The 14,433-nt window shown below is 47.3% G+C and overlaps 1 protein-coding gene across 3 annotated transcripts in view; it reads right to left on the reverse strand.

Moving 5' to 3' along the window:
• Sidt1 (SID1 transmembrane family member 1) overlaps window positions 1-14,433 on the reverse strand; it is an 84,675-nt gene that overhangs the window by 13,211 nt on the left and 57,031 nt on the right. For all 3 annotated transcript variants that reach the window (XR_007592980.1, XM_050149051.1, XM_050149052.1), the window contains 10 exons: window positions 14,189-14,254; window positions 12,409-12,554; window positions 11,538-11,611; window positions 10,200-10,266; window positions 8,107-8,180; window positions 7,068-7,191; window positions 6,775-6,892; window positions 4,685-4,821; window positions 3,400-3,508; window positions 162-238 (listed from right to left, as the gene is read on the reverse strand). Coding sequence is in view for 2 of the 3 variants with exons in the window: in XM_050149051.1 (XP_050005008.1) it covers window positions 162-238; window positions 3,400-3,508; window positions 4,685-4,821; window positions 6,775-6,892; window positions 7,068-7,191; window positions 8,107-8,180; window positions 10,200-10,266; window positions 11,538-11,611; window positions 12,409-12,554; window positions 14,189-14,254 (992 nt within the window). In the remaining variant the exon portion in view is untranslated. The remainder of the gene's footprint in view (window positions 1-161; window positions 239-3,399; window positions 3,509-4,684; window positions 4,822-6,774; window positions 6,893-7,067; window positions 7,192-8,106; window positions 8,181-10,199; window positions 10,267-11,537; window positions 11,612-12,408; window positions 12,555-14,188; window positions 14,255-14,433) is intronic.

Raw genomic sequence — 14,433 nt, forward strand, 5'->3', positions numbered from 1 at the left:
TAGCAATGTGATTCTTCCCCCACTGACTGGACCACAGCCACCTCAGGCCATCTGGTTCTTTGGCTTTCTGGAGGTTTGAGTCACTGCCCCAAGCCTGCCCCCATCCCCCTGCCCCTCCACTTTCGGGAAGCTGGCCAAGGAACACGGGAACATGCACGTACCATATACAGAGGTCTGCTGCACTGCTGCACACAGTCCATGTAGAACACCGTAACAGCCCTCCGGAAGATCCCCAGATCTGTGTTGACACAATTACATGATGAAAACACACCGAGAAAATACATGTACTAGGAAGTGACGTGATGGTCCCCTCTCAGATGACTGGGGGTAAGAAGGGCACCATCGGCACTCCATTAGACTGCTTTGCACCTGATAGGTGAGCAGTAAGTACATGATTAGGACAGCAGTTTTCAAGTCACAGGGAGCAAGCACTTTGGGGGTCAAACGACCCTTTCAAAGGGGTCGCCTAAAACCATCTGAAACCACAGATATTGATATTAAGATTTGTAACAGAAGCAAAATTACAGTTATGAAGTAGCAACAAAAATAATTGTGTGGCTGGGGGTGACCACAACAAGAGGAAGTGCACTAAAGGGTCACAGCGTTGGGAAGGTTGAGAACCACTGCTGTAGAAAACATTGTTGTCTTGGAGGGTGTGCCATGAGCCTGGATCATATAACGGAAAGGCTGCCAAGGGATGTGAATGGCAGGCAGCAGCCACCCTTGTGCTTCCTTCGGCTAAGCTTAAAGGTCACTCTGGTGAGGTTTCCTGACAGTGGAGATGTAGTAGAACCCTTGAGTCTACCTTAAAACATTTGCTCTCCGTAGTGGGGATTGGGGGCCTTAACTTGTTTGTTTGTTTGTTTGTTTTTGTTTTTCGAGACAGGGTTTCTCTGTGATTTTGGAGCCTGTCCTGGAACTAGCTCCTGTAGACCAGGCTGGTCTCTAACTCACAGAGATCCACCTGCCTCTGCCTCCCAAGTGCTGGGATTAAAGGCATGCACCACCACAGCCCGTCCGAGGGGCCTTAACTTGTAAAAGTTCCAGCCTTCACTTCTCGGTGCAGTCATGAGTTACTAAGTTCTGAACCAAGAGATCCCAGGCTGCGCTAAGAATGGATAGAAAGAGCAGTGGTCTGGAAACAGGATGCAGAATTATTAAGAAATGTAAGTTAAGAGGGGCCGAGAAACACAGAAAGGGTTTTGCAAATGTAGTCCTGCAAAAGGCATGGTCGGAATGGAATGGCGTCAGCGTAAGAGTTCTAGGTCAAAGGAAGGCTCTCTTCCTGCGAGCTCTTCATGTCTTGACATCAAAAGCGTGACCCAGAGCCAGCACTGCTGGGCGTGGATGCCCAGCTCTGTCGGGTTTCTCCCCTCCCCTTCCAGGCTAGGCTGGGGGGTGAACTAACCCAGGAGAAAGGAGACTAGCCATGTGATAGCCCAGAAGGCATGGACCCCAGCATGGCTTGCAATGCAGACTGCCTTCTGACCTCTACTCTGAATCCCCCTCCAATGCACTGCCTGACCTGGAAGGGAAAGGCAGGGGGCAGAGACAGCCAGGCGGGTCTAGACAGTTCAGACCCCTACAAAAAGTCGCAGGACATTACCTGTGTCAGACACATCTGAGTCAGTGGGAAGCAGAGAGGAAAGAAGAGAGAGAGAGATGAGCTGTAAGAAGGAGGCCACACAGGTAAATCAACTCTCGCTCTGTCTGTTTTTCTTAAAACGATGGCATTACTTCGTATTTGTAAAAGTGGTGTTTGCTCCCCCACGAAGGACATGGATTCTACCTGTCTCAGACACTCAGAAAGCCCCTCCCTGAAGAACAGGCAGAGGAGCCTTTCTCTCCCCTCCCACTTCGGGAACCCATCTTCTCTTATGAACAACCCTCGAGGTCTAAATCCTAGCGTCAGAGCGGAGGACACAGCAGTGGTCTGGACAAGTGGCTCTGTCTTCTGTCCATCTGTAACACGCTCTGCCTTGCACTGCACAGATGCCTTTCCTATGAGCTCTCCCGAGAACTGCAGAGAAAGGAATGTGTAATTAGAAAGCAAAGGTGTTGAGGAAATGCGTGGAGAGGTTAGAGATGGCTGAACCACTGTCTATCAAGGCAAATTCCTGCCTGTGGGCCGACTTGAAACAAAATCCTTGGTACAAGGAAACAGCTGTTAGGTCACAGCCCTCTAGTCCTTCCCCACTATCCTCCTGTGGCCTTCAGCCTCCATCCGCCTTGCATTTGCAAGCCCAGCCTCACCCGTGACAGCAGGTCCAGCTTCTAACTTTATCTTTATCTGGTGCCTTCCTGACTTGTAACTCCGAACACACAGGCTGGGTTATATGGCATGATCTCCCACTCCCTCTCCCCCGAGCCTGTAAGAGCAAGGCATTCCCTTTGTCCTCAGGAACTGAAGGCCACCACCATTCGGAACCCTGCCCTAGACTCTCTCCTAATGAAATTCTTGGCATCCTGAAGAATCTGTCTCTCTTCAATGTCCCATCATGCTGCTTGTGGCCATGGTACTGTAGCTGTCCTGCTAAAGCTGGCAGAAGAGCAACCCCTTAGCTGCCGTTAGACAAACCTGCCACCTGCTATTTCTAACAGCAGGGATTGACTCTGCTACATCTAAAACCGCCTCAGGATGGTTCTGAGGGCACAGAACTTACATCTTCCAGATGCCCTTCCCACTGCCATACACCTCTCTCCTGCAACATTTGTGGGGACCTCCCTGTGAGGCTGCCTCAGACTGAACTTGTCTATCAACCAAAGTTCCTTTCAGGGGACTTCCTCTCCATGACACATTCTAATGACCATTTCATCCCTGTTCTAGAAATAAGGACAGTGAGGGCTGCATCGCTATTAATCCCAGGTTGCCCGGAGAGACCCCTTAACATACCTCTCACCAAGCATGTCTTGTGAATCATCATTTCACGAGTAAATCTTCATTAATTGTTGTATGTAACAATTGTTCCCTGCTGTGACGCTCAAAAATCACTGCATGGTCCTCATATAAAATTTTCCTTGTGTCTAAGATGTTTATGAGTCAGTGTTATATCGCCGCTTGCATGTCACTGCCATTGGTATTACAGGACAGTGACAGGGATTGTTACCACTACCTAACTCTGTGCTCATGAATCTGGGAGAAAGTAGAACAAGACTCAGAGTCAGTTCCCTTTTGACAGTTTATATGACCTCTCAGATTTTGGTCTGGAACGATGAGATCACCTTATCAAATGCTCTTTGGAGCTACACTATCTAAGAAAGGGTAGATCTACAAGGAGGAAGTCGTTCTTAGAGACAACCGAACAGCCCATGCTCATGCTGGTGAGTAGCACTGTCATGGAGGAGGAGGGATGAGCCTGTGCTGGCTTCCCGGGGAAGTCAGTGCCTGTGCTTACTCACCTATCTTGAAACGGCCCATGTAGTAGATCTGGGTGCTGAGGGCCAGGGAAGCAAGAATATGGACCGCAGAGAAGATAACCCAGAACCACACATCATTTTTCCCAAACACCTAGGGATAAGGAAAGGGTTAGTGTGATCTGGGGTTTCCTCAGAGAACTCTGTACGACCACTGTGTCTTGTTGAGGCTTACAGTAGCAAACCGAACTTCTTTATATGCAGTGGATTGCAGCTAAGGCGGAGACTCCTAACTGGTCAAAATACTGAGAACTGTGGGTGTGCTGGCTAAATGACCATAAGCCTCGGGGAACAACAGGGAAGTGGGGGGGGGGTGGAAAGAACACAAGAGCGGGAGGAAGGTGACGAATGTCTTCTGGACATGACAAGGCAGTTGTAGTCATGAACTCACTGAAGCCGTGGCTGTCTGCTCAAGCCCTGCACAAGATCAGGCCAACCAGCCTTCCACCGAGCCTGAGGCACGAGTTATTGGCAGTTGCTAACAGCTGCGGGAGGAGAGTCATTTTGTGGGGTGGTGTGTAGCTAAGGTAGTGTTCACGCACAGGTAGATGGCCTTATACCCATTCTCAAGCATACAGCACCAATTAGACTGAGTAGGTTATAAAAACATAAACATGAAGAAGACATGAAGGTTTGGAGGGGAATGTGTTGGGGGTTAGGGGCAGCTTAAAGGGAACTGGGTGGATGTGTTTGATGCATTAAATACAGGTATGAAACTGTCAAAGTATAAACAAAACTGTTTTTAAAAAGCCACCTAGCCCTGAGTGCGTTTTGTTTTCTTACCTCAAAACGCACAGGGATCTTTCTGTACAGTGGACAGAAGGAACAATGGCTACCTAGCCAAATGAAAACAGAGGAGGGAGAGATGGAATGGTAGGAGAACAACAATGGAGGGGCAGTTGGTCCCGAGCTGGGGAGAATTTGAAGAATGCTCTTCAAATAACCGAAGGCGGTCAGCAACTGCTGTCCACTAACGTTTAAAAATAGTTCGTCTCTTGGGTTGGTTTATCCAATCAACTTAGATTACTAAGTCCAGTGTGGACATGATTCAGACTCCCCCATTTTAATATAAAAACCACCCTCAGCTTTTTTACAGGCGATTATCACATGCTTAGAATCCTTCAGCTAGTAACCCAACCAGAGTGCCATGAAGAGACCCAAATCCACACACCCGAAGCCCAACAAAGAGACACAAACAGCAAAATCCTCCCCACCCCCCAAAGCGGACACTTCTCCAGAGCCAGACTGAGGCAGACAGAGAGGGACCCACCACTCCGAGGACCGTGAGTGTGATGACTGCTGCGAAGGAGGCGTAGGCAGAGTAGGCGCTGGCATTGATGTCTGGGTGGCGGGCCTGATAGAGCTTCAGCATGCAGAGGCCCGCAATCATGTACATGAAGGAAGTGTCTGAGGACCCAAACAAAAAGTTCAGTGGGTGAAGGGCAATAACACCCCAGCTTCTCTTCAGCTTCTGCCTGGCCCCTGGCTTCAGTTAGAGGACTATTTGCTGCCATGTAGAGAAATCTCACACAACAGTCCTTCGGGGCACATCCTCTAAGAAGATCCCGTGTCCCCTATTTCTAACCCTTCACCACCCGCCAATGTATTTGGTTCACAGAAGGGAAACATCTATGGGGTAAGTAAGCAGCTGTCTCGCTTGCAAGGGGATGTGCACTCGAAACCTTACATTGGACAATGGTGACAAAACAGAAAATCCTGTAATGGTGATAGTTTAGGCAGAGTGACAGTAATAGGGGGGGGGGCTGTTCTCAGCACTCCAAAATGTAGCCACGGTCACTGTCGCATCTCCATGCACGGCATGATAGCCTACTGGGGGAGACAGCTACTCACTAAATGAGGCTAAGCTGTTGTTCCCCCGCCCCCCCCCCGTCATGGGGACAGGAAGCAAAACAACAATGAGACACCCATGCTACTCAGAACTTCCGTAAAATACAGACAAGCCTGTCAGTGGCCAATGCTAAAGGCACCGTGAGAAATAAAAGCTCTCGCACAGCTAGTGCGGGTGGGAATTAACATCCTGGGGAGAAATTTGTCAAACAGAAAACAGAAGGTGCACAAGCCAGGCAATAAAAAAGTCCTGTGGGTGGTGGTAGTGGCTGAGTTTTAATCCCAGCATCCAGGAGGCAGAGACCGGCAGATCTCTGTGAGTTTAAGGCCAGCCTGGTCTACATAACAAATCCTAGAAGAACCATGGCTACATAGTGAGACTTTGTATCAAAAAAATATAAATTGACCACTTAAAATATCATTATATTTGAGTGTGAGTGTACAGCTTTTATATTTGCATGTGAGTGGGAGGAATTATTTTCCTCATTTGTATCCTCTTCTTGTGTCTCTTTTAGATGGCTCTCACTCTATGTAGTCTGGTAACGGAGGTCTTACCTCAGTTTCCCACAAGGGCTAACTTTACAGGCAGAGACCACCACTCTCCTTCATTCTTAATATTATTTTAATACTAACTTGGTATCTGCCATCTTTCCAATCAGAACTATTCATCCGTCCAGCCTCAGAGAGGCTAACCCTACTCTTGGAAGGGATGGGTCTGACTGGTCCAAAGTTAACCCAATTTCCTTTGCTGATGGATGTAGCAGCCTAGACCTGAGCTAAGCATTACCTAGGGAATGAGCCAGGAATGTACTCTGACCTTTAGAGATACTGAGGTATGAGGGAACTTTATCCAGGGGTTTCTTAGGAAGACGTTTCCTCACTCTAAGTAAAGACCCCTCCAGGCCACCTTGAACCTGCTCTGAGCCCGGAGAAGGAGACTTAAAATCAGGTTCCGCTATGGATACATTTGGCCATCATGAGAGAAGTTACCCTTGGGAGAAAACCAACACACAGGCTAGGGACAATACAACAGGTCACACGGGGAAGATAGGGGCAGAGCCCTCAGGTGAACCAGTCACAATGCCCTTTCTCCCTCTGCCTTCCAGACAGTGAGCAGTCAGTGTGATGGCCTTATCGTTTAGTTAACTGTAAATGGAGCATTCTGTTACCTCCCCCCCCCCCCCCCCCCGAGCAGGCTAACTACTCAACTATGTAGGTTACACCAAGGAAAGCCTGAAGGGCAATGATACTTAGCTTGGCCACTGACACGGTCTCACCGTGGCATCGGCATTCAGTGTAGAGTGTTTTCTAGACTAACTAACTGGTTGTCAGAGAGAACAAATTAAAGGTATAGCATACAGAAATCTCGCTCAGTGGCAAGGTACACTTGGATCATTTTAGCCCGCCCCAAATGCCTTTTAGTTCCTGCAAGCACGAATTTGATGTTTTCAGAAGGGCTCCAGGATAAGACTCCTGTAACTCAAATCTATCACTGATATACATTTTAATTACCGAACTGGAAGTTGGAGTAATTCGGGCAGACGTGGTAACAAGCACTGAGGACGCCCTCCATCATCAGCGCAATGCCCATGGCATAGAAGAGACCGAAGTGTTTGGGAATCCCGTACTCCTGGAAAAAGGAGAAACCTTGTTGGTAGGCAGACAATCCTGAACGGTGGCCTCAGGGGCTCTACACACAGCTTATTCTCCATCACCAAGCCAGACGTCCCTCCCCATTGCGGGGGCTACTTGAAATCAAGGTCCCTCCCAGTTTGTGCCTTTGGTCTGCCGCAGTTTCTCCTCACCATGGCAAAGATGTCTTTAGCTTCCAGGGCTTTTCGATGGAGCAGGTCCCGGCGCAACACTATCAGCAGAAAGAGGAAGCCCAGGAGCACATGGCCCAGGTTACTGAGGATATTATTGAAGGCACTATGGAGAGGAGTGAGAAATGAGTGTGAGAGCCATCACGGGGATCCATGCAAAAATGAGCTGGGGACCTCAGCATTCGGTGGCTTTCACTACTGACCTTTCCCTGGGCCTTCAGGCTTGGGCAATCACCAGGAGTCCTCTTTAATCTAACTTCTTGATTGGAAGATGCTCACTTGACTTAACCTAACTATATCTTCTCAGGGATGCCTGCTCACCATCCCTAACACCGGCCTGATCATCTCTTGTCCTCACAGCCCCGGCAAAGCATGAGTCCTGATAAAGAGCTGGTCCAGAGACAGACAAGAATTTAAGCTCCACGTTGACACTCATGGGCGGACCCATGGAGTGGCAATATTCAGGTCGCCAACTGTGGATTTCAGGGTAAGCGCAGAGGCATCACCGACAGTGGCTGTATTTCAGGAAATCAAGGCTGGTTCTGCTCTGTAGCGAGAAGTTGGGTTTCTACCTCTCAGGAAGAAATTTTCTTTCACCAAGTTCTGGGAGCTTTATAATAACTAGGTTTGTGGATGAACTCCGGCATTACGAAGAAATAAGGAAACCAAATTCAGCAAACCTTACCCGTCTAAGTTTTAGCATCTTCATCTAAAATGGTGGCGCTAATAATGCCTGCTTCTCACTGAGCAGACTGAATGAGAGCTGGCCACTAACTCAAGTTCAGGGCATGTGCCACCCATAGCTGGGGATCTGGCTTTTAAAAACCTCACTGTCCACTCCTCAGCAGGCCACTCTTAGGGGTTTTGTCTGGGAGAGAAGCGTACCTGGTCTCTACATCTGACTTTAATTCCTCTTTGTTCTGACTAGGGTAGTTTCTTCAGTTGCTTTTCATGCTTGCAAAACCTTAAGTCAGACAGAAAGACTCTACTGCTTCATGAGGAACCAGTGGGCTGGGTTTACCTCAGGACGCCCCAGGGGTGGGCACAGAGGAAGTTGTAGTAACAGATGTCCTGGTTGCCAGTGACATTTACCACCTATAAAATCAAGTGAGAGAAGAGGAAATGTGGATTTTCTCCATCCTCTGAGTCTGCCCAAAGTCACCAAGGACAGAACGGGCTCGGAGGAAATGGAGACTTCCCATTCGCCAAGTGCTCCACCTAGCAGTCAGGGAGGAAGTATCTAGTTTTCCTTGTCTAGCTCCTTCTCCATCAAGAACCTACTCAAATCATAACAAGCTGAGCTTCTGACAGGGTGCCATGGATGGAGAGACTGTTTAGATTATAAACAGTGTTGTTCAAACCTCATAGAGACTTTGTCTTCATTATATAATGAGAATGAATGGACTAACTATTTTACATCACTGGCTTGGCTATGCAGAGAAATCACAGAGGATTTCAACAATACTGATGCATGGTTCTACTTCCTGAGGCGCGGATCTACTTGGTGTTGTGGTACCACCCTGGACCCTGTGATTCTTAAAAATGCCCCAGGTAATTTTAACATATAGTAAAAATTGAGGGACAGTGCATATAATGTCCTTAGCCACATATCATTCTAAATGGGCCTTCTCAGATCTCGTATTTTCTATAAGATTTATACTTAGAAATATGGATCCCAATTAAATTCCTACTTTGGTGACTTGCATCCAGTGTTTCTGTGAAGGAGCAGTGGGCATTCTCCAGCTGTTTTAATGCGAAATTTTTCATGCAATTTTTAATGTTTTGTTGTTGGTTTAATAATTTGTTAGTTCCACGAAACTGCTTTTAAACCATTTGAAAAAGATTTATTTATTTTGTGCTTATGAGTGTTTTGTTTATATGTATGCCTGTGTACCACCCATGTGCCTGACATCCACAGAGGTCAGAAGAGGGTGCTGGATTCCCCTGGAACTGGAATTACAGATGGTTGTGAGAGGCCATGTGGACACTGGGAACCCAGGACCTCTGCAAGAGTTACACGTGTTCCTAGCCAAGGAGACATCTCTCCAGTCCCTTGCGGAGCTTTTTATAGTTTTACAGACTATCCACAATGAGCAGGTACAGGCTAAATTAGACTTCTGGCTTCCTTTGACAAGTCTGGAGATCTTATTTTGTTTTATTTTCTGAGGCAGTTTCACGTTGGTTGCCCAGACTGGCCTTGAACTCCCTATCTGAGATGACCTTGAACTTCTGATCCTCTGGCATCCTTGTTCCTCTTGCTGGGGTCACGGGCATGTTACATTTGTTTGTGAGGTGCTGGAGTTGAATACAGTTTCACACCTTCTAGGCAAACTCTTCCCACTGAGCTACAGCCTAAGTCCGTTAGTTTAGAACTTTATTTACTCCGCTCACTGTTTCCTGAAGGCCACTCACTCAGAATGACAAATAAGAGGTGCCATGGACAGACATCATGGCTGAATGACTGCTTTTATGTTGGTAAGGTCCAACATAAGGTGCCAGGTCTTTTGTGCTGAAATACTTAAGAAATAAGTAGAAAAGGTCTCAGAGACGAAGTAGCTAATGGAGAAGCCCAATTGGAACCGGAATGGGAAATCTCTTGGAGGCTGGTGTGTATGCCTTTCATCCGAGCCCATGGGAGGCAGAGGCAGGTGGATCTATGACTTTGAAGCCAGCCCAGTCTATATATCCAGTTCCAATACAGCCAGAGCTACGAAATAGAGAGACCCTGTTTCAAAAAACAACCAAAAAAAATATAGTGCTAGGGACTGAAGAGTGGCTAAGATGGCTTTGGGGTTACAAGCACATACTCTCTTCCAAAGGACTTGAGTTTGGTGCACAGCACCATGGCAGGTAGTTGACAACTGATTATACCTTCAGTTCCGGGAGATTCAGTTCTTATTGCTTCTTCAGGCATCTCTCTTTCTCTCTCTCTCTGCATGTGTGTGTGTGTGTGTCTGTGTTTCTTGTACTCACACACACACGAGATGGGGGAAATTAAAAAAATAATAATCTTTAATAAATTAGTTTTTGAACTGCTCCCAAGCTACACGGTTCCCCGTAAGCCAGTGATGACTCTCCCTACAGACAGAAGGTGGGCGCCTGCGCAGCACTTACCGTCTGGTAGGTGATAACGAGCTGCATCACGGGCAGAGCGTAAAACACAGCGATGGTGATGATGTTCCTACGACAGAATAAACCACACACGGTGACCCCAGGATAACACTGGATTCTGCTCGTTCCATCCACCTTACAACTCCACACTTAGCTTGCAAAAGCAACAGGAGCTGGGAGTAGGGCTCCTAATTCTGAAGTCTGCCTGTCCTTTCCTGTGCATGTGAACGTTTAGTAGACAAGTGGACAAAGTGGATATAGGGAAGCAAATAAAACTTACCTGGGTTACTGCCATTGGTTTGGTTAAGCAAAGAATCCTTGCTGTTAACTGAAATCATCGAATCATTCATTTACTTAATTTACTGGAGACAGAGTCTTACTGTGTAGCCCTGACTGGCCTAGAACTTGCTATTTGACAAAGCTGGTCTTGAACCTGCGGTGATTTCAAGAGCTGTGGTTACAGACAATGCCCTCATGCTGACCTGAAATTAGTATTTTAAGCTAACTATTGGCACTCAAGAAGCTGAAGTTCTTCCTCCCTCTCCTTTCTTCTTCTTTGTACAATCATTTGTAAAACAAAAATCTACTTCTTCTCTAACCATACCATCTATACAAATCATACCAAACATACATTGCTGGATTAAATATGGTTAGAGTGCAAGGAACAAGCGAGGTATAACTTGTGGGGGCTCTTGTAGACCAAGCTGGCCTCGAACTCACAGAGATCCGCCTGCCTCTGCCTCCCCAGTGCTGGGATTAAAGGCGTGCGCCACCACTGCCCAGTTTTGCGGAGGCTCTTAAATAACTCTTAGTTCCAAAACATAGCTCAGCTATGAAATTCCATTTGGCTCCCTGACTTCATTCTAATGTCTTCTTCCAGTAGTAGGAGTATTCTCCAGAAAAGTAAAAATGAGGATGTGTGTGTGTGTGTGTGTCTGTGTGTGAGAGAGAGAGACAAAAGACCACAGTTTAGAGCTTTCTAAGCAGAGGGAAGCTCCTTTGTAGGCAGCTCAGCCTCTTGCCTGGGTGGAAGGACATGCCATGACTGTGGCCACATTGCAGGTCTTTTTTGTTACAAGTTGGAGGCATCGCATCCATAGCATGCCTTTTTAAACACTAACTCCTCGCAATGTAAGTGGTAGCAGCGTTTACAAAGAAAAATTTAAATTTGAAGAATGCAGAGGCCGAGCCTGTAGCTCAGTGGTAGAGGACTTGCCTTCCCCGGTAAGTGTGGGCCTGGGTTTGATCCCTAGCACTGCCGTGCACACAGGCATCAAAACAAATGGACTGAAGTAATTCAGTATTTTAAGGAAACCAGGATCCCACTGGTCATCTACTTACCAAAAATAAATCTTAGACTTTTTGCTGACGATTCTCCGATCCTTCCTGGACAGATCCGACAGGTACAGGAATACCTAAGACACCAACAGGAAGAGAATGCAGAGCTGAGCTTGGCTTTCCTTGTATAGGACGCAGGGAGACCCTCAGAAAGTTGAGTTTAGTCCCCCGGGGATTAACATTATTCATCAAAATGTTTCCTTTAATTTTGCCTTTCTCCAGATACTGCAATAAAAACACTTCTATTCTTGGCACACCGAGGGTCCGGCTGATGCGGGAATCCTACCTATCAGATGTACTGAACACACATCTCAGGGTCTGGCTGATGCGGGAATCCTACCTATCAGAAGTACTGAACACACATCTCAGGGTCTGGCTGATGCGGGAATCCTACCTATCAGAAGTACTGAACACTTCACACATCTCCGACACTGGCTGCTCAACTTTCAGATCTGCTCACCCTGCCATTCCTGAATTGCATATGGTTGAAACTGTGATTTCTGCTCATATCTTTTGGTAGGTAAAATATAATATATTGAACATATGCCAGAAAGAAGCCGGCTTTACTCTTAAGTGTGGTGTGCACAGAAATGAGGACGGGTTCTAGAGCAGCCCTGGGGCAAATCTCAGTTTCCATCTGGCTGGATCCCTGTTCACCAACACTTGGGTGCTGAGGCTGTGGAATGCCCTGTTCTGCTCCGTCTGATGAAGAGGCTGTTGTCTTGGGCTCTCGCTATGTTCCACCTAAATCCTTCAGAAAATTGAACCTCCCTTCAAAGGAAGAAAATATTAAGGAAACTGAGGCACTGATGTTGTTTACTTCACTACCAAACCTTCTTCCATTTCAAAAACTACGGCCAGGGAGCCTTGGTACCTTGGTCCGGATGATGTTTTTGTCGCTTTCAATGTCTGGCATGGTGTCAAAGTCACTCTCCTCCACGGAGCTGTCTGTGTCCGAGTGGCAGGGCTGCCCACCGTCGGAGGAAGACATCTGTCTTCCAGGACTGGAACTCGACTCATCTGGAACAGAAAAGTCTCTTTAAGCAGAGAGCTGTCTATGCAGTCCATTCCTCTGCAGAAAGCGCAGTGATTGCTCCAGAAAAGCCCCGAGTTGGTCCTAGTTAACTCTTTGCCAACAGGACAGACCCCTCTGCTGCCTTCTCGAGTGGCCTCCATTCTCTCTTTCCTCCCATTTCAGATCTGAGGTGTCTATTCTAGGGATGACTATAAAGAACAGAATGGCATCTGCTCTGTAGATATCTGGATGCAGAAACAGCATTGTGCTTGTGGTTCATGTTTCATATTTTAAGGTATGAACACAGATGTATGAGGACACCCAGACAGGGTTATAGATAGCTTCTATCATGCATGTGGGTTAACACATACATATCCAACTGCTGTACACTTTTCACAGACTGTTTACCCAGAGAAAGCCCCCACATGGCATTTCCATCATTGCGTAACAAAAACAACATTTTCAGGAGGGGCTCTTCTGTTCTCAGGAATGTTCTAGAGCAGATGGGATCTGTGCAGCTCGAGCGCATGAGCTGAGCCTACCTTCCGCTTTATTCCTTCTGTTCAGATGGTTTAAAAACAACCCTGTTTTAACAGAACTAAAAATAAGCAGGCTGCACTGAGCCCACATGCTCAGAGTTCCAGAACAACGGAGCAGTGCGACAGGGCCTCTGGGAGACTGTTTAAGGCACACCATTCGCCATGGCAGGGGCAGGCAGCCCAGGCACTGCTGCCTTCCAAGGTGGGTGTGGAGGGGTGGTCTGGTTCCCTTCAGTCTGCTTCATGACATCTAGGTTTGCCCAGTGAACAACTGAGTGGCCCTGAGTAGACTCAGCGTGAACTTAGTCGAGGTGAAGGGATGTTCGGCTCTAGCTATGCCGACTCACAGCAACTGCTTTAGTCTGCTAACACCCTACTCCACTGACACCTGAGAAGGAAGTGACCCGGTCAGTTGACAGTGGCTGGCTGTGACATGTATTTCACGTCCTAGACTCAAGGGCAGAGGACTTTCTGTGCAGGCCTGAGGATCTGAGTTTGGTCCAGATCCCACAGAGTAGCAGGAGAGAAGAAGTCAGAAAGGTCCTCTGGCCTCCACTCATGTGCCCCCGCACACACATAGGACACACACACACACTACAGATGAACAAATAAGGGTTTCAGTGCCCAAGGGACTGGTGAGATGGCTCAGCGTGTAACAGGTGCTTGCTGCCACACCCACTGATCTGAGTTCAGTCTCTGGGGCCCACGTAGTAGAAGGACAGAATCAAACACTGCAAGTTGTCCTGTGATTCCCCAATATGCACATGCTCTACCCACAAAACAAAGAAATAAAAATGTAATAAAAAAAAGTTAAGTCCTAAGGGAGTCTTGGATGTTGATGGCAACCACTGTAGTGAGTTCTGCTCAGATGTAGCTAGCAGGTCCAAGAAACAGAACAATAGAACCCTAGAGAGAGCTGGAAGGAACTTCTCAGGATACCCAGCCAGTACATCTTTTAGACGTAAGAGCAGTTTCATTGGGCTGTTCTTCCATGGGCTGGTTTACTCATGCTCACGATGATCAGTGGCTAGAAAACCCTTTGCACTAGTATCTGTAGAATAAGGACAGAGCTCTACCCAAGGACTCATTGTAGGAAGTACCAATTGCCCCATAGTTGCTCCCTTCCGGTGTACTGGCGGTGATGGGATGTGACACAGCCATATTTCCTGCAGCAAGAAACAAAACACACAGAGAGAGATGGCTTATTCTCAGCTGCTGAAGGAAAACCACACAATTTGGAGGAGGCGAATCACTAAGCAGCCATCTTTAAGTTTGATTTTCTTCCCACTTTAATGCAGAAGCCATCATTAGGGCTCACAGATCAGATACAGCCTGCCACCACTTT

The sequence above is a fragment of the Alexandromys fortis genome, unplaced genomic scaffold, assembly GCF_014885135.2.
Source record: "Alexandromys fortis isolate MF-2015 unplaced genomic scaffold, M_Fortis_MF-2015_v1.1 scaffold_4, whole genome shotgun sequence".
Taxonomy (NCBI): domain Eukaryota; kingdom Metazoa; phylum Chordata; class Mammalia; order Rodentia; family Cricetidae; genus Alexandromys; species Alexandromys fortis.